A 23,126-nucleotide genomic window follows, 5' to 3' on the forward strand; every position below is an offset into this window, starting at 1 on the left:
TCCTTCCAGCCTTTGCTTTTCACATAGACGACAGAAATAGGCAAGCAGAAATGTCAATCATGTGAAATTTATCCCTGAAGATAGTCCTTCTTTCCTCATCCTGCCTTACAGTCTGATTGAGCCCTATTGCTCCCTCAGCCCCTCGGGGAAATGCTCTCAGAATTAAGGCCAAGTACTGGGCAGGATCCCTGGGGTATCCCTGTGCAGCCACGCAGCCCCCCCACAGCCCGACAACACCCCGGTTCTCCACAAGGGGACAAACCCATCCTGGTTCTGCACTGCCTATCGTGGTCCGTAGGGATCCTCTCACGGATCCTGCGGCAGGAGCCTGCTGGAGGCGCTGCTGCCGTCTCGCACCGCATTCCTCGTGTTGCAAGAGGGAAACGGGCCTCACGGCCTCGATGGCGACGGCGGTGGCTGATGCTCCTCCTGCCCCGCTACCATCAGGAGTATCGCTCTGGGGGCTCTGGGCGCGCAGGCAGGCACGCCCTGCGCTCAGGAGAGCGACCCGTGCGAGGCTGGCGAGCAGGTCAGAGCGGTGCGTGGCGAGGCTGGCGAGCAGGTCAGAGCGGTGTGTGGCGAGGCTGGCGAGCAGTTCGGAGCGGTGCGTGGCGAGGCTGGCGAGCAGGTCAGAGCGGTGTGTGGCGAGGCTGGCGAGCAGTTCGGAGCGGTGTGTGGCGAGGCTGGCGAGCAGGTCAGAGCGGTGTGTGGCGAGGCTGGCGAGCAGTTCGGAGCGGTGTGTGGCGAGGCTGGCGAGCAGTTCGGAACGGTGCGTGGCGAGGCTGGCGAGCAGTTCGGAGCGGTGTGTGGCGAGGCTGGCGAGCAGTTCGGAACGGTGTGTGGCGAGGCTGGCGAGCAGTTCGGAACGGTGTGTGGCGAGGCTGGCGAGCAGGTCAGAGCGGTGTGTGGCGAGGCTGGCGAGCAGTTCGGAACGGTGCGTGGCGAGGCTGGCGAGCAGTTCGGAGCGGTGTGTGGCGAGGCTGGCGAGCAGTTCGGAACGGTGTGTGGCGAGGCTGGCGAGCAGGTCAGAGCGGTGTGTGGCGAGGCTGGCGAGCAGTTCGGAGCGGTGTGTGGCGAGGCTGGCGAGCAGGTCAGAGCGGTGCGTGGCGAGGCTGGCGAGCAGTTCGGAACGGTGCGTGGCGAGGCTGGCGAGCAGGTCAGAGCGGTGCGTGGCGAGGGCAGACCGCGGCCCCTCCGTGCACGGCGCGCCCGTCGCGGGCGGGGCTGTTCCTGCGACCTCCCGCCGGCAGGCGGCGCCCGCACCCCTCAGGCACCGGGGCATTCCCGGGCTTTGTTCCCATTTGCGCCAGGTAGTGAGCGGGGGCTGACCCGCACAAGGCTGCCTCACCGAGCATCGAAACTTCACGCTGTTTACACATTTCAACAAGCAAGGGCATCAGCATTCATTGCCTGCAAATTACGTAACTTCTGTATTAATTACTACTCAACCCCCATTTGCTGGCTGTGTCTCTCGCTTCTCATGTTAATCAGTCCGCAGGCGCGGTCCTTCCCTCCATCTGAGCCTGGAGTCTGTTCCGAGTAGGTGGCCAGTGAGTCGGTGGTCGCGATCGCCCACTGCCGGAATTACCATTCCCTAGTTACTGCTCAGCCCCGCTGACTTTCGCTCCTGGCGGCTCTCGTCCAGAGAGCCCATCCAATTTGGGATTGTCTTCCCTATTCCTTAAAAGACTAACCAAGCATCCGATGCTCACAATGCAACTGCTTAATCACAACTGTCCGGGCACCGGCTACTCATTTTAAAGAATAAAAGGCAAAGCTTGACTCGCACCCCTCCGCACGCCCGGCGGGGCTCGGTGTCCGCCCCCTCCGAGGCGGGAGCGCCCTCAGCGAACGCGGCGCCGGCCCCGCCCCGGCGCGGTCACGGGGCCTCTCGGCGCAGCGATGGCGGCGCCCAGCGCCGTGTGGCTCGGCGGGGGCTCGGTGAGGCGGCGAGGGCTGCGCGGGGCAGGGCGGCGGGGTTGGCGGGGCGAGGCTGACCCGTGTCCCCTCGCAGGTAGAGTGGGTGCCGTGCCCCTACGACGTCCATCACCGCGTCCCCCGTGCGTCGCTGGAGAGGCACGCGGCGTCCTGCCGGCTCCGCAAGATGGGATACTCCGCCGAGGAGGAGGTGGGAGCCCGGCTCGGGAAGCGGGACACGGGGCCGGCGCTGCTGCTCGGCGGCCCCGGGCCTTGACCGAGCCCTTTGGTCCCGCAGGCCGAGATGTACGACTCCAGCTTTTTCTACGAAAACCTGAAGGTTCCGTCTGTCGCCATGGGTGAGCGGCAGCGGGGACTCCGCCTGACGGGGAGGGACACACCGCTGGGGCTGAGGAGAGACCCCGGGGAGGTGCCGAGGATGAGGGGCTGAGAGGACATCCCTGGGGGGCAGAGATGTGGGTCTGAGGAGTCCGGGTCCTCACGGTAGCACAACCCCACTACCTCGTCAGCTGCAAACTCCCCAAGGCTTCCTGAAAACCCTGAGTGTTTCAATCAGTAAGTTAGTTTTCTCAAATTGTAATTTGCAATTTGCCTTAATTTACCGTTTTTATGCTTCTATCACTGTATAATTCTACTCTGTAGGTCACTTTTATATTTTCATCTTAAAATCCAAGGAGGATGTTTTTTCCTCTTAGGAAACTTAGGAACTCCTCTTAGGAGTTTCTTCCTATGTTCTCAGTCCCCACTCTATTAAAATGCATGCTTAGAAGGTGAAAACTGTCCATAGAATCTGGCGATAAAGCAATGGTACAGAGAGCAATACACATACATTTCTTTTTCCATATCCTTGTAATCCAGAAATAGATATTATTTTTCTTAATTTTCTCCCCTCATTTCAAATATGGAATAGATGAAAATTACATTTTTAGTTCAAATGTCCCCTTGTACATGAATGAAACTATGATGTTCTGTACCATACCGTAAGTCTCATAATAGAGGTTGGGGGATAAAGGCTAACCCAATCAAGTACCTGAGAACTTGATGTAAAAGTTAATGATTTTATTTTCTTCTCTGCCTGCAGATAAAGATCTACAGTTTCATATTGTTAAGCAGGCTAGAACTCAAAGTGTGAAGGAAGGTACAGGCTACAGTGAAGGTAAGGAGCAAGCAAATACCGAGGTGACTTCGCCAGCCTCCAGTGGAGAACTGCTCTTGTCTCCCTCCTTGCTGCTTCCTTCATTCCACTGAAAACTCCTGTGAGGAATTTCACTTCATTTATTTTTAATATTCCTTCCCCTGCATATTTTGGAGCATGATTACTTTATATACTTGGGGCAACTAGATGAGAGACTTTGAGTCTGTTGTGTTCATACCTCTATTATCTTCAGGACTGAAAAAACCAAACAACATGCATATTACTATGTGGGACTGTTTCAGGACTGATCTCAGAAGTTGTATAAGAACTATGCTGGCACATCTGCAAACGTGATGTTGTCCTTTGTCACTGCTCCAAGCACAGTAATTCCTTTACGTTTCATTTTTCGGTGGGTTTTGTGACCAGCCACGGGACGAGCCTAGGACAGAGGCCTTGAGGGTTCAGACTTAGACAAAGTAGAAAAATAGGGCTCCCCATGGAATCTGTAGAGCTTTGGTGTATGATTGAGAAATTACTGCAACACCTGAAAGATACAGCATTTGTTCTCTGTAGACTTTGGTTTCTTAAATACATATGGGCAGAAGGGAAGGTGACACTGAAACGTTTCTGATAGTGAAATACAGCAGCACTCACACAGTTTTTCACGTTGTCTTTGTTTCTCTGGCATAGCAAATAGAGGCTTAAAGGACAGTTGCTTGGGAAGGACATTTCGTGGGATGAGCACTGTGTTTTGAGCACATCAGGTGCACTCCCTCCGAAGGGAAGTGGGAACTCATTAATTTGACACAAGCACATCCAAGTAGAGTAGCAACAGATAAACGCTTTGTGGAGTGGTTCATTGCAAAGGTGCACCAGTGAGCCACTAGATGCCAGTGTTCGTTGCCCAGATTTCCCTGCAAGCTTGCCTTTCTCTGAAGATAACATTAAAACTGGATTGGTGGTTTTCATTGTGGCAACTTGGCCTATTGTGAGATTTACTGACTTGTTTGTTCAATTTAAGGTCTTTGGCAACAGAAACAAATGGAAAATAATTTTTTATTGTAAATTTCCTTTTGACTCACTGTATCAAAGGAAGTGATTTTCTTTCTTTGTTTTCTTTTTTTTTTCAATTCTAACCATATATAGAATATTAGCCTAGCTACATTGTAGAACAGAAAAATTGGTCTTAATCACAAGTTGTGTAATTGTTGTAAATCACAAGCATGTAATTATCAGTGTGTTTTTATGGACTTCTGTGACCCTGTAAGAACAGTGCATTTTAAAAACAGAATTCTAGTTTTTGTGTTTAAATCCATTTGTTCATATTAGAACAGTTCTGGTTTAGGTTCCAAGTGCAGTAGTGATGAAATCTTGTATTTTAGGTTTGTTGGTAGACTTACTGCGGTTCCTCTTCTCCTTCTTTGGTGTCTTTAGTGAAAGTAGGATGTGAAAGATTGCCCAGCTTCTGTTAAGAGCTGCATAATCTGGAGAAGCTCTAGGTTTGCTGTTGTGAAGGACGTTGCTTACACCCTTCTTACGTGTTGGCTTTTCTGTCCACCTGGAGATGTGTGGGATTGTGTTGGGGGAAGCAGGATTATGGAGGTTGGGTCAATGTTTGCTGGAAAACTGAGTGGTTTTGACTAAAATGCTTTTTTGCAGGCAATGTCCTAGAATATTGCATCCTGTATCTTTAGGAAAGTCACTTTACTGCAGTTGCAATGGACTGAGAATGGATTTATTTGTTTGGAGGCATATGTGTTTTAACTGGGGAATGAGAAAAACAAGTACCAGGCTGATGGGTCAGGGAAAGAGGAGTGTGCAGGCAATATGTTTGTTTCCATAACTTTAAGTAAGTTATCTGAACTGATCTGGAGCACTTTGAAAGTGCCTTTGTAGTCCTTTTAGCTATAAATTCCTCTGGCAGTCTATTACAAAAGCTCTGCGGAGAAGGTGACAGTGTGAGTGAGACTGATTTACACAGTGCTCAGTTATCTAGTCTCCTAGAAGCTTTCATTCTTGTTGGCAGAACACGTATTTTGCAGCTAGTACTTTACTCAACATTTTAGGAGTAAGATAAACCCACAAGTTAGAGCTGCAGCCTCTCTTGATTCACCTTCTAAGTCAAGAGCTGAAACTCATGGGAAATTACAGAGTGTCATTTTGATCTAATCTAGTACGATTCCTTAATGGCATATGAAAACCTGTATCTGTGTAAGCAATCAAGAGGGGTTATACAGCCTGCATGGGGCTTGGGAGGGATCTTTGAGCAGTTTTTATCTTTTCTAATTAAGAAAGTTGAAACTTCTTACAGATACATAGGGGAAGGATGAAAACAGTATGGGAGTTTACTGCATTGTTTGTTTGTTGACCTTCTTGGTATTTTCCTGCATAATGATGCTACTTTACAAGTAACAGCTCTCTGTCCAACCTCCAGGATCTTACTCATTACTGCCCATAGAAGTTCCTCAAAACCATAAGCGTTTCATCTGTGACCTGACTCAAGCTGACCGCCTTGCTCTTTACGATTACGTTGTTGAGGAAACAAAGAAACAGAGGTCTAGATCCCAGATAACGGAAAATGACAGTGATCTCTTTGTGGATTTAGCAGCAAAAATCACTCAAGGTTTGAAGAATGATCTATTGTTGAATTTATGGCTCAGAACTTTCAGTTTGTCCAGTTATATGAGTTTTGTTGAAAGCCGAACAGAATTGGTTGTGGTTTTTTTGTTTTGGTTTTTTTTTTTGGTTTTTTTGGGTTTTTTTTGCGGAAAGCATACGGTTAAGAGCCACAGCAAAGACCTGGCATCACAGAATGCTAGTTTGATGTCCTTCATGATGTTTTCTTTCTGGGAAAGCCTCATTGCTCTGCTTCTGGCACATGTATTGTGTGCATCTCAGTGGATGGATCTTCTGTCTTTGCTGCAGCTGACTTCAGGTTGCTGAATGCTGCCAACTTGCTGTGCAGCTCAGAACAGTTCTTTGCTGTAAGAGATGATGAGATTCAAGATTGCTTAAGAGTAAAAGCTGAACAGGAGAGGTTGGCAGTCATCCAGGTGGAGCTCCTGAGCAACATACTTTGGTGTTGGTCTGGGGCCTCACATCCCTGTTGAGTCACGCTGGTTTGTAACTGTACCAAGTGCAGCAAAAGCATCTGAGTCACCCTGCAGGCCCTGCTGTGCCTAGGAGGTGAGACAGTGCTTGGCATCTACACAGGTAGATTTTTTACAGAATCTGGCTTTCCCATTCTGTGTCTTACTGTAATACTGGCTTTGAAAACATGACGCATATTTAGAAGGCGTTTGACCAAATCACAAGCCCATATATTGGTTTGGATCGCAGTTTGGAGACTGAGATCACATAACAGCATTTTCTTGGTGGCTTTTTAGTTGTGTGTAAACAGCCAGCAAGAAGGCTGGGGAGGAAGCTTCAGATAAATTCACCACAGTTAGTAAATACAGGAGGAACTTGAGAAAGAACACAACGTATTTAATGTTCCTGAATGTATGAGGCCTGCATACCTGCAGGTGCTAATGTCCTGCTCATGACCATTTGTTTTACTCCCAATTTTTTGCTAGATGATAGTCAGAAAGGTCCAAAGTCCCATCTTGAAATTCTGGCTGAAATGCGAGATTACAAAAGGCGGCGGCAGTCATACAGAGCTAAGAATGTTCATATAACGAAGAAGTCCTACACTGAGGTGAGATTGGAAAAGGAAGGCTTTTTTGCACAAAAGTGCTTATTATGTATCTGCATAAACAATTATATACTCTTTCAAAGACAAAGAATATGTGTCTTTTCCCTGCTTCTTGTACCCTGCTTCATTATTGTTGCAAACTATAGAGGAATGTTTTTGGTTTGTTGCAGCAAGTTACAAATAATGAGCATTGCTAACTGCTGAGTCTTGAATATGAAAATGCCAGCAAGATATAACTCACTATCATAAAATGGTGCTATTTAAATTTATGCTAAAACATGTTTCTGCAAATAAGACTTCCCATTCAAACATCTGATGTACAGGGTTTGGGGGAGATTTTTGTGGGGTTTGGGTTTTTTGAGATGTTCACAGTTTGTCTAGTTCAGGCCCTACCATGACATGTTTGTTTTTAACATATCTTAATCTCCAGGTGATTCGGGATGTGATTGGTGTGCATTTGGAAGAGCTCAGCAATCAGTGGCAGGAGGAGAACAGGTTGGATAATGCAGAGATATGTGAAGGAGGGAAGTCGAAATCTTCAGGAAGGTATGCCACAGCTGACAGATTCTTCGGGCATGGAGCAGATTGTAATTCTACCTTACCACTTTCTTCTAATAGCACATACCAGCCTTATCTGAATCATATGCACGTTTTATTTTATACTCGTTCTATTAAGTCTTGCTTGAGAAGCTCTGCCTGCATGAAGGATGGGGAAAAATTATTAAGTATCTTTCTTTCAGAGGTAAGTAGGCTAGTTGCAAGTGATTCAGCTGAACAGGTAGTTTCTGGTGGATCTGGGTGATGAATAGTGCTTCCTCTGTGCCCAAATGTGTGCATATGTTGTAGCTGGCTACAGAGGGACACTTGGAAATACAAGTACACAATTTCTTACCCTTCCCTACCACATGACATGTGTTAGCTATATTAAACCTCAGAGTAAAGGTTTCCATAACATAATAAATATGGGGAGGCTTTACAGTTCTTATCCCTGCAAATGCTGCTGTGCTAATTGGGAGTGCGTTTTAGCTGTACTTATTTCTGCTGTGTCAAGCAACACCGCGCACCCTTCCAAACATTTGTCACTGAAGTAAGTGTGGAGTCATGACCTAGTGATAGCCTATTTGTGCCTCTTCAGCAGGCCTTTGAGAGGAGAATGTTTTTGAAACAAACTACAGAGTGGCACTCTGTGCCCAGAATTAAAATGAAGATGAATGGGTGGCAGAGCACTGGAACAGGGAGGTCGTGGAGTCTGCCTCACTGGAGACATTCAAAAGCAACATGGACACGTTCTGGTGTAACCTGCTTTAGGTGACCCTGCCTTGGCAAGGGGAGTGGAGTAGATGATCTGCAGAGGTCCCTTCCAGCCCTAACAATTCTGTGATTCTGAGATCAGGACTTGGGTTCTCCACTGTAGGCTGCAACTTAAGACAGGTGGTTGAAGAGTTAAAGATTTAAAGCAAAAGAGAATGAACCCCTTATACTGCAGAGGTGTTAAGACTGAGGAGCTGTGTTTATAGGAAATAATTGGATTGAATAGCGTGCTGAGATATGCACCTGTAAGAGCATGGTCTTCAGGCCTCTTTTGGGAGGTACTGTATTTCTTAGAGAGGCTTAATAAAAGGTATGTCTTACATCATTAGTAGGTCATTATATTACAAAACTGGTATGCAAACAGTGACTGTGAAACTATTTTTATTGATTAAAATCACTAAGTTTCAGAAGGGAAGACAGGCGGTCGGCTTCAGTGGATTCCCGGCAGTCTGGGGGAAGCAGTAAGGATACGGAATGCACGAGACACAGGAGAGACACCAGCAGGAGTCCAAGTAAACGAAGAAGGAGTCGTGAGAGAGGCAAAGACAGAGACTCTCGGAGAAAAAGAGAGAGGTGAGCAGACATAGTGACAGCTGACTCCAGCTTCTGAATCAGTCTGTGAGAATTTAGTGCAGAGATTGAGAATATCTAGTCCAACTAAAAAGCTAGGCTAACCTCACGTGCAGTATGACAAGCCAGCGGTGTGAGGCTACTAATACTAAACAAAACATGCTGTGAGGTCATAAACTGTGATCCAGACTTCAGAATTTACTCTCAAATCTGAAAGCTTATACTTTTCTGCAGCACCCTGCAGGACTGCAACAGTAGTGTAACAGGCTATTTATTTTGCTCCTTGATCAACATGGTTAAATGGACAGTTCCTCATCCACAGCTAAGTGCCTGTTATGTCTCATGCTGATTTCTGCTCTAGTTTGCTCTAGACCTTAATAAATAGGATTTTTTGTTTCACTAATATGCATACACTAGCCTTTCTGTATTAGATGCTTCAAAACAATGCTGTCACTCTTCAGTACTAAATACAATTTAGCAAAAGAAAACAAATCTAGGCCACACCTTCTAATACCATCAACATCTGCAGGACCACAGGTGTGTGGGACCTGTATTTGAGCAGAGATGAAGACTGCTGTGCAGAAGAAATGCTGTCTTGTCCCTCATGTGTTTGGGTAAATGCATTACATAACTGCGTGGATGGCAGTGATGGCTTGTCTCGAAGCTGGCTTCATTACACTGTGATGCCATTCATCCTAAACTAATTGCCACTCTGACACTGCTTGACAAGACTTTGATTAAAGCAGCATGGAAAATAAATGTCCAAAAGCAGTTTACTTTCTTTCCTTAGAGGAGGACATGACTACATTTAATGAGAGCTTTCCATTTTCCAAGTTGCTTTTTCTCTTCAGACTCTGTCACACTGAGACTAACAGCCCAGACAATGTTTATGTTTTTGTTTCAGGGATGAAGACAAGTATCACAACCATAAAAGAAGAAAGTAGAAACAAGAATCTGATGATTTTTTTTTTTTATCAGCTGTTCAAAATATAACTTGTACAAGAACTATAGTTACTGCTGTTTTGCGCGAGACAGTAAAGGTGTGCACATAATATTGGTGTTGCATCACACCTGTGCTGCTCGGAGACAAAAAAGTTTCAATGGTTGTCAGGATGGAAGCAGTATATTTCAGAAAATGTGTAAATCTGTAACATTTATACATCTGTTAATAAATTGTATTGATCTCTCATGTGTTTGAGTTTAGTCTGACGAGGCTGAAGAATAAAATCTATGAGAGGTTGTATTTATTGGCCTTCCTGCCCCCTAGTGGACAACGAACAGAGCTAATCCCTGGAGTCCAGATGAGTTACAAACAGGGGAGGCATGAAGAGTGCTCCTCCTCCTACCTAACACTGTCACCTCTAGGTGACATTGCCTAATTACAGCACGTACCAGAGGGCAGATTTCAGAATTCTCCAACAGGCTAAAACATCTTCAACTGCAGCTGCTGTTAAATGGACAGTAACACAAAAGTTAGTGTTCCCGAGCTAAAGCTCAAAGAAAGTTCGGCTCAATATCATCTGGCAAAGGTGATGAGAATGTAGGTCTCCACAGAAGCTAGGGGGGAGGCACCAAGGACACTTGGGCTATTGCTGAGTACCATATTCAAACACCAGGTGCATTTCCTTCCAGCAATAACTAGGACGACTTCCCATCCTGTGGACTATCATACAAATATTTGTGATAGAGGTTGATAAAACAGACTTAAAACATGCAGGTACATATTAAGGATGTGCAGTTCTGTTAATTCCTCACACAGTCTACTTCAGCAAGATCAGTCATCAGCAGCCAAGCTTCTTGCCTCAACAAAGTAAGCAACTATAAAAGAATAAGCTTGCAGATCCATCTTTCCTAAATACTTCTGTTTGATCAATGTGCCAGGAGAGGGCACTCTATGTTGCTCCTGGTTGTGGCCTTTTCAGTCAAAGGGAATCTTTCCAGTTTTACTGTAGCCACTAGTATCCTCTTTCATACCTTAGTTGTTTCTGCAATTAAGTGTGATTGTCTGTCACTAAATACTTGGTCTAGTTCTGGTGGATTTATGCTTCTATACCTGCTACAGCAGTCAAACCAAACAACTCTGTGTCAGGTATTCCTCACCTATGTGACAAATGCAGTAGCTTTTCCTGTCAGAAAACATGACATGTTTTAAAACATCTTTATTAGACAAGTTTATACAAAAATGAAAAAAAGTTTTAAGTTCTGAAAGGGCTCTAATTAGAGGGAAAACAACATGGAACCATTGCAGCCCTTGCATTGGTTTTGTTTACCAGCTCAGCCACAGGATTCTCATTAAGTTCTTTCAGTAGGGCTTGGTAAAACGCTTTGTTTAAATAGAGGATGTCCAGGCAGACAAAGGAGTCTAAGGACCAGCTGTATTTGTGCCAGAGTCAAAATGATGTCAGTGCTACCAGAAACATAATGAGAAATGCTCCAGTTACAGCTGCCCAGTCTTAACTGAATTCCATGTTTTACTTAACAATCACTTACAGAGTGTAGGTAGAAAGCTCGGTAGCAAAACAACTTTTGCTCAATATAAGCAGAAAAGTGAAGGGGTCACACCCTAGGGGTGGCCATCAGTATTTGAGACGCAGGAGAACAGTATAACCATGTCTTCAGTTCACATCCCCTGAAGGGCTATCTCAAGAGCAGGACAAAGAAAAGGAAGTGCCAGAGAAGAGGATCATGTTGTTCTGAAATGTGCAAATTATGGTACTTTGAACACAAATTATATTCTTGAACTTACTTATTCCTTCATTTTTTTTCCCTTCCCACCTCATGCTGGAGAGTAGGGTTGATCAATAAAATATGAAGGAGTGTGGCAGGAAGTGTCTGATGAGCACCATGCCAGAGTGTTGGTCCCTGGAAAGGAATAAACCAAATTTCTTAAAATGACACTTTCACATGGTAAATCCTAGTGTGTTGGACAAGGTACAATTTAGGGCTATATGAATTGCAAGCAAAAGGGGTGTGATTAAAAAGTGCTTCTTACTAAAAATTGTCAGTCTGATAACTAATGATGAAACAGTTCATTTGTATGCTCTTGTTTGTATGGAGTTCACATGGCAGTGTTTTTTGGGGGGAGGTGGGGGCCACAGTGGCGCCTTGTGTGAGTTTCAGAGAGCTGGCCCAGCAGTGATGGTGGTAGCACCTCTGGGGTCGTGTCAGCCCACCATGCACAGAAAGAACAGTTGCAGAGAGATGTAGGAAGAGTTTAGTGTCTGTATGCAAACGTGCTACGCAGGCAGCACTCGGAGGACAAGCCTGTTACAGATCTTCTTGAATTGGTTAAAGTGCGTTTCAGGTGATCTATGTGTGACCACAGATACAATGAGAGAACTCCCAGTCTCTCTCTCTGGTTTATGATCTATGCTAATTCAAAGGAACAGCCCAGAAGCTGCTGCTGGTTCCAGAGCCAGTAATATGCAGATGTTACACGCCTGTATACAATAGCTTCCTACAGGGAAAATTCTACCACCAGATAGAGACTTCAGTATTTCAGAGGAAGATGGATAAATAACAGTTTATCTTTTAACAGTGCAAACAGTGAAGTTGACAAAAAATAACTATGCATACTTTTGATACAATCTCAGTCAATCCTTACTTCTGTCATCATGCCTATGCCCAAAATGAAGATGGAGTATTCACCTGAAATTAAAGGCTCATGAAGAACCCAGAGGCAATTGATACATTAAAATTCCTTGCACAGATTTTTACTTACGCTTGTTCTTTAATTCCTTGAAGGAATGCTTTAGTTTCTGTCTCTGATATCTCCCCATCAATACCAGCCAAATATGAATAAAGGAATGAGAACGTTTCAAAGGGAATTCGAGCTGCTCCGCCTTCTGGATCTCTTGTTAGGATTTCGCAGGCCTGTTTCATTGAACTCAGTAAGGACTGCAGGGGGTTCCAGCAAGAAATGAAAGGAAAAGTGTCAGAGCCATGAACATCCTTTGCATACCATGACCAAATCCACACTGTAAGCCATTACAAGTGAGGGTAAATGAGATGAAGGTGTTACCATCGCTGCCTAGCTTTAAACCCCAAATTTACTCTCTAGTGCAGGTCCAAGGATGGAAACAATAATGAAGTTCTTGTAGAGACAGGAGAAAAAATACCAGAATCTTGTGATGGTTAAAGATGGCATAGGGTAATCTGAGCTCTGTCTCCAGTAGGGCCAAATTTCTGTGTTCTGCTACTGTAAAAGCTCAACATCACTGTATCTAGTAAATGTTTATGTGTGTGTGTGTGTGTATTAATGGTTCTAAATGAATTCTCAGCAGCAGTTAAGACAGACAAATCTGCAACCCTCAGAAAATGAATACAGGTTTCATGATTTTATATAATTTTTAGATTATATTTTAGCTGATATTTACTGTTTCCCCTATCTCTTTGCAAGTTCCATTTTAATAGATAGTAGAAAAAGCACTGAGGCAAAAAGTATTTAAAGAATATTTCAGTTTAGTCAAAGGCCAATAACATCTGAGTTACCTTTAAAAAACATGCCTCAAATTATTAGTTCCAAATCTACTTTGAAAAAATCCTTTATTTAATATGGTGTTGACAATCCAGTGCCCTATGCATGCTGAGCTATATGGGGAAAAGTGGAAAAATTCAGCATTGAGTTTCATTCAGTCAAAGACTGGTTGGATGCCATTAAAGAAACAAACAAAACCACACACACAATATAAAAGCACAAACCAAACCCACACACAGGCTTTCTTTAACCTAAGTCTTAATATTTTTCACTGCAACTTTTTCAAGATTTCCTCTTAAAATTTTATTAGCAAGCAAGCAATGTCTGTGTAAAAAGACAGCATTTCCTAAAGTAGAATAGCAATACTTAAAATAAATACAGTATCTGTTTAAGATCTAGAACACAGGCCAGAGAAATGTCATCTTAAAATCCTTTAACAGTTTTACTTAATGTATCTCCTCCCCTGGGAGGCTTCTCAGGGAAAAGAGAGGCAGCTGACTCTGTGATGGCCAACTCTACATTTTGCATTTGGCTGTCCCTCTATTGCCCTTTCTGGTCCTGCCACTCCAAGCTGCCATGGTCTCTCTCTCACAACACAGTGAAGTTATTCATATCCATTTTGCCACTTTTGACAGACAATTTAACAGGCTACCTGTGTGGTCATTTCTCCAAGGCTTTTGTAAAAACGCATCAGTGCTGTACAAAAAAGATACTCTTAAGAAGTTCATACTTGACTACTCTTCTATCTCAGCTGTGACCCTGTTTGACTGGGAACACAATTTACAGCTGCAGGAAGTGAATGTAAACTTCTTGTGTGTGTCTTTCTCTCTGGTTTAGGAAACTGAAGTTTAGGTTTCATTATGTAGTACTGAAATCAAACCATTCACTTACTATCCAAAAGGATGGTGAGGTGGTGAAATTTAGTCTGTCTAGTTCCATCAGAATGATGTTCCTGTGACTCCGTTTTTGATTTTGGTTTGTTTGGGGATTTTTTGGGGGGGAGAGAGGAGTTGTTGTTTTTTAGATAAGTAATGTTGCTGTCACTATTTTTAAATGAAGAAAAGAGCCTAAACTACAAGATCATTTTGGGAGGGAGACTGTAATCAAGAAATACACATTTGAAATAAAGATAGATAGATAGATAGATAGACAGACAGACATACAGATATACACACACAATTGCATTGCCAGGCCAGATGAACATTCAGGGTTTCCAGATATTGCAACATTCACAAAATATTATGTCACATATATTTTCTTTTTAGTACCTCTTCTTCCCTACTGTAGAAATCATTAAAAGTATTATACTTTGTAAGAACATCAGCTTAATGCATTTTATAATCTTTCATTCTGTTGAAATGCTCTGCTGGATTTTATTACTGACATTAAAAGAATTAAGTGTAGCTTTAGTAACATTAAGTGCTGCTGTGAAAATTTAATTTGCTACACAATCAATTAAAAATTGGTTCTTTAATTTTTCCCTCCAGTTCTCCTCCATGGACATTTACACTGACGCCATCAACATCACTCCTCTATCATCCTCTCTCACACAGTATGACCTCCCTGCAGACATGCTTGCTCTTCTACTGCCACTCCAGTAAACTGAGGACTTAGCCATCCTTCTGGTTAAGTTCCCCAGACCAAAATCTGATGGGCAACAGAAGTAAACATGCAAGCCACTTTTCCAGCTGCTGCAAAAGCAATCACCATACCCCAAATCCATCTGCATTCATTGTTCTGTGGTTTATCTTTTATATGATCCTAGACAACAACTTGTGTTTGGATGCAAGGGCTCCTGCTGTGAACGTACCCCACCAAGCACGCTGCACCCAAGTGCCAGAAACTTCATCCATTCCACCTCCTCGCCAAAACTGTCCAGCTGCAGGATAGCTTCCAGCTGCTCCTCTGGCAAGCCCAAATGCTTCCATCTTTCCCTCAGGTCTGCAATGGTCACCATGCCTTTGGAAGAAAGCTTTGAACGAAATCATGGTACCACAATAAGAATTCAAAAAACCAGAATGAATTTAAGAACACAGTGTCTCCCCAAAATACTTCAACTACTTGACAGTCTCTCTCCCCAACCATCTCCACCACATCAGCATTCCTCCATAGCATTGTGCATTTGATAAAGAACAGCTTGTACCTGTTTGTGCAAGACCTTAAGAAGTCCTGGGGTCAAACCAGCATCTGTTTTCTCTGTTGCTAAAGGCATTTCCATCCTCTCCTTCACAGGAAGGGGTTCACCTTTAGACAAGGCTGAAAAATACCTAAGTGAAAGGGAAGAGCAACAAACCTCAATGCCTATGGCCACTACAAACTGCACAGAAGTAAATGCTCTTACAGTTCAGTGTAAGAATCTGCAGGCTCCCCCACAGGAGCAGCAGCACCTGGCAAGCTGCCTTCATGCACAGCTCCCATCTTCCTGTGCCCAGAAACCACAATCTTTTGACTGTACATGTTCCTTTTCATGACACTCTAGTAATTCTTAAGGCCTTTAACTTATTTTTTGCATGATATACTCAGCTCTTTTGACTGATGAACCTGAGGTCTTACCTGTTTAACATTCCCCTCACGCACTACCCAAAATGTACATCTGCCTATTCACGTTGCAACTCTCTCATCAGCATTTCTGCTCTTTCTGTCCACTCCAAAACAAAATCTAAGAGTAGAGCATAAAGGACATTAGATACACATCCTTTTAATTATGAGGCTGCCACAACCTTAAGAGCTGCCTCTGCCTTAACTGGCCAGAAATCTGAATTGTGCAAGGAAAACTTCAGTTTTCATTCAGCTGCATCTAATTTAAAAGTTTCTCCACTTGTCCTGTCTCATCCGCCCTGGTCACCCATGTCCATGTCCAGGCTATCCCATGCTGTGCAAATACCTGCTAAAATACACAGCAGGCAGCACTCCAGAACTGAATTAGTGTGACTGTATAGAAACAGATGCACGGTATGCATGTACATATAACACCCGGCCTATTTGCCAGATCCATTTCCCCATCTGATTATTCACAGGGACAAACGCTACAACACCGGCAGCACACGTGAAGCCACCACCCGGCTCTGCTCTGCATGGCTCCCAGGTACAGATGTTGCTCTGCTCAGGTACACCGGAGCATGTTCCAGAACGGGGGTGTGCAATCAGCGGCAGCCGCCCACCATCAGCAGGGCTCCTCCCGCCGAGCTGGCGCGGTGCTTAGGCGAGGTCGGGGGCTGGCCAGTGGTGTGGCCTTTGCAGCCCCGGCTCTCGCCAGTCCCAGCAGGCACCAGCCACAGAGATATGCCACACCATTTTAAGGTGGTCCTGCCGGCTTTCCCCAACACTGCAGCTATAACAATTCAGCTTCAGATTCTTTTCTTTTTAGCAGACAAGCCAGACTGCAGCCTGGCTTTGTTAACAGCCTCCCCTCCCTCATGTACACAGTACAGACGTTTTCCAATCCTCCCAGCTGAGAACATCTCACAGGTACCTTTCAAGAGCTTGCCCACGCAAACCATAGGACAGGAAAAAATTACAGTGAGCAGTTGAGGTAAAAGAAAACAAAATAGATGCTAAAGAAGAAACATTTAAACATCTAAATCAGCTTTATAGTGGGAGATTTATTACGTGGATTATCACTTCAAAGGTGCAATTTTTCAGGCACTTTCCCCAGAAAGAAAGAAGGGGAACCTAACCAAGCTTAAGAATTAGAAAGCTAATGTATATTTTTTCCTTTAAATTTCAAGAATTAAATCTCACATGAGAGAAGAAAAACCAAACCAAACCAAAAGGAAAAAGGGTTGGTCTTTCAGATAGAAAAACTAGTAACAAAAAGCAAATTAAGATGCATTTTTCTGTATGGAAATCCAGCTATTTCAGAATAAGCCAGTAAGCCAGCCCTAAACCTCAAGGAAACAGAAATTAAATAAAATACCACGCTGTTTTTAAAAGGCTTACATGCTGCATTAATACACAGAAGTGTGTGTGCAATGGACATGCTGATTTAACAATCAAAGCCAGGGCCACTACATAATAAAGAGAGGCAGTGAGGTTTTCAGGGTCCCTATGTATAGCTCTCTGTTGTTACGTGAACATCATACTTACGCAGCTGCCCACTGCAAAACATCATAAGGCTGAGTCCTAATAGCAGCTTTAGTAAATTGCTTCAGAATATCAGGTAGCTCCGGGGGGATTTTGATCTGCTGAGCACAAAACATGGTTTCTGGAAGAGGCATGGTGTCCAGTCACAAGGACCTGAAAGAAATAAAACAGCAGTTCACAGATGCAGGATGTGAATGAAAAACTGTGTGTGCACATGGGAGTGAACAGTGCCTGTCCCCAAATTCACTCCTGTCCTACTTGATAGGGGCTCCTGGAGAGCTGACAGACTTGGAAGGGTAAACAGACAAGCCCCACGTGGCTCTAAAAAACTTTAACTTGGCGGCAACACCAAGTAAAACACTGGAGCTTGGGCACCAATGACAGCTCCGGGTGAGGAGAACTACTACTTTAACAGGTATCTTCAGATAGCTTTAAACTGATTTTTCTCCTCAAATCTGTAAAACAGGCAGTCCAGACAAGTCACACCACACATGCCAACATGAAAGGTATCTACATTGACAAGTCCCTACTGCATGCCAAGGAAAATCTTGGCATTCTTGTACAGATGCCAGAGTATGCAGATGACCAAGTTTCTACTGTGCTTATGTATTCAAAAATGCTGTAGCAAAAAGTTAGTAATTTTTGCTCCTGACAGATTTTACATCAAACAATTACAGTGATGAACAAAATATTCATGTGATGCCTTTTCCTGGTCTTAAAATCAAGAGTCAAACACGGTTAGAAGGGGAAAAGGGATTTTACCTTGGTATTTATTTTAAGGATCCTTAGGTGCACTAGGTCCAGGTCGAATACACTGACATGCACACCCCTCAAAAGATCTGGTATAACATTACAGGTCTTACTAATTGGCATATCTATCAAAGATTCCCCAATGAGAGGCTCAAGTGAGACCCCCTCCCCAAGGAACCTTCCCCTGGATGGTTCTATCTTGGTTTACACAATGTGTTCTGGAGAGACCTTGGGGTCTGGGGCACACTGATCCCTAGCTACGAAGCTTCTAAAACGTTTGGTCTCTTAGCTTGACAAACAAGTTGAAGAATGTAGGCAAAAAGCACTGAGAATACAGAAGTTGTAAAAAAGGTATAACAGGGGTATAAAAGAAAAGGCAAACAATCATCATGGCATCACATGTGTGCTGCAAGCACACACTGCACTTTGCTCATACAGCTTTACAGGTGTGTTTGACTCATTCAGGATGTAACTCATTTGTTGCAAGGAGTCCTGTTCCCCAGGATCCAAAAGATGGGACAGAGACAGGCTATTGTATGGTCCTTCTCCCATCATAGCAATAGGGCACATTTGGTGGGAAATGAGTACTCTCCTCATCGTTTCCAGGACAAATATGGCATGCTTAAGCTGATTTAGCAACAAGAACTGAAAACCCATTAGTTATTTGCAGAAAGGAGGAGCAGTGAAAGCAACAGCATCAAGAAAGAAAGAAATCAATGTAACAGAATCCTCTATCCCTTTAGACTTTTTAAAGCTAAAAATAAGAGTACCTGGCAGGTGGCTTTCTCATCTGGATTCTCCTGTAGTGGAAAAGAAAAAATTAAAAGCCAGTGATAGAGCAATGGAACTGCTGTGACTCAAGGCTCCTTTGAGGATCAAACCGTACTTAGAACTTTATTTACGGAGAAATGCAGACAGGGTACAGCATCTTCATCACTGCAACACAGCCAATTTGCATCAGGAATAGACTTCAAAGTGTGCATTTAATTACCACATTGGTCATGCGCTCTCAGTAATGATTCAAAAATACAGCTCTAGCCAAGGAACTGAAGCCAAAGGCAAACAAGCTGAGGATTTCAGGACAACAGAAAAACTTTGAGGAAGGAATACAGGCGTGTGTGCATGTACCCTTGGTTGGCAGAGACCTCTTGGTCTTACCCCCTGCACAACCTATGAGAAGAGTGCAAAAGATCCATGTGAAGGTGGCTTTTGAGTATCTCCAAGGGTGGAGACTCCACACTCCCCTTGGGAATCTGTGCCAGTGCTTGGTCACTCTCACAGGGAAAAAGGATTTCTTGATGTTGAGAAGGAGCCTCCTGTACATATACACACACCTAATGAGCAAAGAAAAGCACAGCCAGGGCAGGCAGCCTCTGCACACCCCTTCACCCCTTCGTTACTCTCGCTAGAGACAAAGACCAGCTGCTCACTTTCACTTCATGTTAGCTCTTATTTTCTGTTTTCTTCCTTTCACGCACCCTAAACCAGCCCCAGGTGTTCATGAAACAAGGCTAAGGCCAACACGCAGGCGGCCCAGCCGCGGGTGCCCGCAGCCCACCCGCCCCGGGCTGTGGGGAGGCAGCGCCGCCGCTCACCGGCGCGGCCCCTCGCAGGCCGGAGGGAGCCCAAGGGCCGCCCCACGGCCCCAGCCCCCCGGACACCGCCGCGGGGGCCGCCCCGGGGCGCGGGGAAGGCCCGGGCACGACGCCTCACCTGCCACGCTCCGCTACCCGCTGCCCCGGCAACGCGGAGAACCGGGCCGGGCCGGGGCGGGGCGGGGCGGGGCGGGCGGCCCGGGCGCTGGGCGGGGGAAGGCGGGCGCCGGCGGGGCGGAGAAGCTTGATGGCGGCGTAGTTTAAAGCGCAAGAGCCGCACCTGTCTTGTGCAAACTTCCGAAAAGACCCAAACCGTGGATGAGGAGATTGAGTCTACCAATTAGCAAATTCACGGACGGCAGCAAGGTGGGTCGGAATGGGCTGGAGAGTACAGCAGCTGAACATGAGCCAGCAGTGGGCCCAGGTGGCCAAAAACGCCAATGGCATCCTGGCCTGTATCAGCAATACTGTGGCAAGCAGGATAAGAGAAGCGATTATTCCCCTGTATGCGGTCCTGGTATGTATGCACCTCGAATTCTGTGTCCCCCTCAATGCAGGAAGGACACTGAGGCCCTGGAGGGTGTCCAGAGAAGGGTGACGAAGCTGGTGAAGGGCCTGGAGCACCAGTCCTATGAGGAATAGCTGGGGAAGCTGAGGTTGTTTAGCCTGGAGAAGAGTCTCAGGGGTGACCTTATCACTCTCTACAACTGCCTGAAAGGAGGCTGTAGCCAGCCGAGAGTCGGCATCTTCTCCCAGACAACCTGTGATAGAGTAAGAGGACATAGTCTCAAGATGTGGTACACATCAAGATGTGGGCACACACTAAGGTTGGACACTAAGAAGAACTACTTCACAGAAGGGGTGATTAGACATTGGAAGGGGGGTGGTGGAATCACCATCCCTGGTGGTGTTCAAGGAAAGACTGGATGTGGCAGTTAGTGCCATGGTCTAGTTGCTAGGGTGGTGTTTGGTCAGAGGCTGGTCTTGATCCCAGAGGTCTTTTCCAACTTAATTGATTCTATGATTATCTTAGCACCATGTTATTGGCAGAGCCCATGGCGGGGGGGCTGCTCCCTGAGTGCCTGGGCTCACTACAGCCCACTGGCCCCTGCATGTCCCCTGGCCACAAGGATACTCTGCTGGGTGAGCAGTGTTAAGGTGGCATGTCCATCTTGCCTTTGGCATTCTCGCACCTCATTTCCTGACTTGGATGAAATGTGAAAAAACGCTGACTGAGCTGAAAATGAGGGCAGTGTATCCCCAAAAATTCCCTTTACTGGCAGTAGCTGCTGCTTCCAAGGACAGCTCAGCCACAAGCAACCTCTCCTGGTCAGGCTCCACAGTCCTGGACATTTAGGACAGGAGCACCATTGAGAATCTGCCACCACCAAGAGCAGCAGGGCCAGTGCCAGCTTCTTCTCAGCACCTGCTGCTCCAACTCGGACACCACGAGGCAACGTGGGCTCTCCCACTGCTCCAGAATGCCAAGGATCCAAAGTGCCCTCCCTGCCACAAAGTCTTGGTGGACAGCTGCAAGTATTCCTTCCACTGTGATAAAAACAGCACTGGAGATAACCTGCCTGGCATCCTCTGTAAAGACACCAGCACATCTCTTGGTTACGAAGCAATATCCCTCCTGTGCCTTCTAACACGGACTGTACATAGCCCGAGCACTCAAATGAACTTGGTAATAGGATTATTCGCTTCAGAAACCCTTCACAAGCCATTGCTCCGAAGAAACTTGGGTGCTGCATGCTTGAAACAAGCCAAGCAGTTACTGCAGAAGCACACAATCTTATTTGAAGCCAGGCCTTTTAAATCCACATTATGTCCCCACTGATGAACGTGTAAGGCCATCCAGGACAAAGATAAAATGGTGGGCTCTGGAAAGCAAAAAGCCCACATTTTAACTGTTTAATCTTTCATTAAACATGAATACTTAGCATAAGCCACAGGCTAATTATTTGGCCTCAAAATACTTTGCAGACTCCTGTAACTACATGAAAACAGAAAACTTCTGACATATAATGCCATACCTATCCTTTAGTTGTTTTAAAGCATCATTTAAGAACATTATAGCAAGAAAAACCTGAAGCAAACATCATCCTGCAGGAGCTTACAGAATAGAATTCAATTAAGTTGATTTCTCAATGCAGTTTTTCAAAGGTGTCTAGTGATAACAGATAAACAGCAAGTTTCATATTATCTCTCATCTGCAGTCCTTGCATACACTCAAAACTATCCTTAAAATGCCAAAAAGTAAACGTCATACTCTAAATTCTTCCAGCAGTTTGGTCCAGTGCAGTGAAATCATGCATAAAGCTGCCACACTGTATTATGAGAAACAGCAGCATGTAGGTGGAAATTTTTTGCCGTATTTAATGAAATGTATTTTCATAGAATGGCCTGGGTTGGACCTTACAGATCACCGAGTTCCAACCTTCCTGCCACAGGCATGAGCACTTTCACTAGACCAGGTTAGTCAGAGCTCCATCCAACCTGGCCTTTAACATTTCCAGGGATGGGGCATCCACATCTTTTAGGGGCAACCTCTTCCAGTGCCTCGTCACCCTCACAGTAAAGAATGTCTGCCTAACATCTTATGTAAACCTATGTTCCGTTTGAAGCCACTCCCCCTTCTCCTGTCACATGCTCTCGTAAATAGTCTCTTTATATGAAGCCGTGCTGCTTCCTAGAAGTATTTCCCCGCACAGTATAATACCGAGTCTTGTATGTAAAGAACATTTAAAAGTATACCCATGGACGTAATTGGTGCTTTATAGCAGCACAGCCAGAAATGCTGCTATATAGCAGCATCGCTTAGAATTTCTGCTGCTTCCAACTTGTGTAACTCCTGCTCACAACTAGTCAAAATATCCCATGCACTCTCCCTTCTAAACCAGCAGAATTTTTCTTTCATCACATTCCTTACCTAACTCTAGCAATTACACAATTTGTATCTGCTGAACATGGCACAGCAGTGCAGCTCTGCACTATTTTAGGTTCTAATACAGAAACTCTATCCAATATAAATAACAGCTTTGCAGTGGTCTCTGTTTTTGTAAGCAACGAGGAATTCTAAATAAAACTAATGCCCTTTCCAGGAACACAGCCTTTGAAAGGCAAGTAATGTTAAATACCACCCTCTCCTCTCACACGTGATGTCAGACACCTCCAGGTGTTTGACTTCACCTTATACAGGGGAAAATGCCTCTGCAGCTTTGGTGTTGGCCACTATTCAACAGGTAAGAGAGAACAGCAGGTAAGCAGAAGAACTGATGTGCAGAGCTGTGAAATAATCCTGCCTTGCTCCATCTCTCAGTGTTATACTGAACTCAAAACATTCAGTTTATTTTGAAACTGTATTTAACGGCTGGAAATACAATCTTTTAGAATTTTCCATTATTGAGTAACTTTTATTTCACCATATAATTTCTCAATTTACAGTGACTTCTTAATGAAGAAATTAAAACCAGAAGCACAGCTTTAAAAAAATTGCTGTTACCTAAGCAATTCTTTGGTTCCAGTTACCTAATTAAGAACTGAAATGCCAGAGTAAGAGTTCCAACTTAC

General features: G+C 44.9%; 2 protein-coding genes across 3 annotated transcripts; one reads left to right on the top strand and one right to left on the bottom strand.

The window, feature by feature from the left end:
* Window positions 1-1,867: 1,867 nt before the first annotated feature.
* Window positions 1,868-9,839, top strand: SNRNP48 (small nuclear ribonucleoprotein U11/U12 subunit 48). Of its 2 annotated transcripts, none has more exons than XM_032117982.1 (9): window positions 1,868-1,941; window positions 2,015-2,128; window positions 2,216-2,276; window positions 3,020-3,094; window positions 5,508-5,696; window positions 6,649-6,770; window positions 7,198-7,313; window positions 8,487-8,651; window positions 9,553-9,839. In XM_032117982.1, the coding sequence occupies exons 1-9, from the start codon at window positions 1,903-1,905 to the stop codon at window positions 9,590-9,592; spliced, it is 921 nt and encodes a 306-aa protein (XP_031973873.1). In that variant the 5' UTR covers window positions 1,868-1,902; the 3' UTR covers window positions 9,593-9,839. The 2 variants fall into 2 exon arrangements, with proteins under 2 accessions (XP_031973873.1, XP_031973864.1); XM_032117973.1 differs by having other exon boundaries at window positions 1,876-1,941; window positions 8,481-8,651; window positions 9,553-9,837.
* A 951-nt stretch (window positions 9,840-10,790) lies between these two features.
* Window positions 10,791-19,740, bottom strand: ROPN1L (rhophilin associated tail protein 1 like). The gene is made up of 7 exons (XM_032117996.1): window positions 19,672-19,740; window positions 18,729-18,758; window positions 17,212-17,361; window positions 15,269-15,392; window positions 14,936-15,097; window positions 12,370-12,545; window positions 10,791-11,510 (listed from the first exon to the last, which is right to left on the bottom strand). Exons 3-7 carry the CDS (start codon window positions 17,340-17,342, stop codon window positions 11,447-11,449), a joined length of 657 nt encoding a protein of 218 aa, XP_031973887.1. The 5' UTR covers window positions 17,343-17,361; window positions 18,729-18,758; window positions 19,672-19,740; the 3' UTR covers window positions 10,791-11,446.
* Between the last annotated feature and the right edge of the window lie 3,386 nt (window positions 19,741-23,126).

This window comes from Corvus moneduloides, chromosome 1, assembly GCF_009650955.1.
Source record: "Corvus moneduloides isolate bCorMon1 chromosome 1, bCorMon1.pri, whole genome shotgun sequence".
Lineage (NCBI taxonomy): Eukaryota > Metazoa > Chordata > Aves > Passeriformes > Corvidae > Corvus > Corvus moneduloides.

Excerpts from the sequence above, each read along its gene's own strand:
- ROPN1L (XM_032117996.1), bottom strand. The coding sequence starts at position 17,342 with ATGCCTCTTCCAGAAACCATGTTTTGTGCTCAGCAGATCAAAATCCCC. Across the intron at positions 12,546-14,935 it reads GGTGCAGCGTGCTTGGTGGG|TCCTTACTGAGTTCAATGAA; the intron begins GTACGTTCACAG and ends AACCCCCTGCAG. Across the intron at positions 11,511-12,369 it reads CAAGGAATTAAAGAACAAGC|GGACCAACACTCTGGCATGG; the intron begins GTAAGTAAAAAT and ends ATTCCTTTCCAG.
- SNRNP48 (XM_032117973.1), top strand. The coding sequence starts at position 1,903 with ATGGCGGCGCCCAGCGCCGTGTGGCTCGGCGGGGGCTCG. Across the intron at positions 2,129-2,215 it reads GATACTCCGCCGAGGAGGAG|GCCGAGATGTACGACTCCAG; the intron begins GTGGGAGCCCGG and ends TTGGTCCCGCAG. Across the intron at positions 6,771-7,197 it reads CGAAGAAGTCCTACACTGAG|GTGATTCGGGATGTGATTGG; the intron begins GTGAGATTGGAA and ends CTTAATCTCCAG.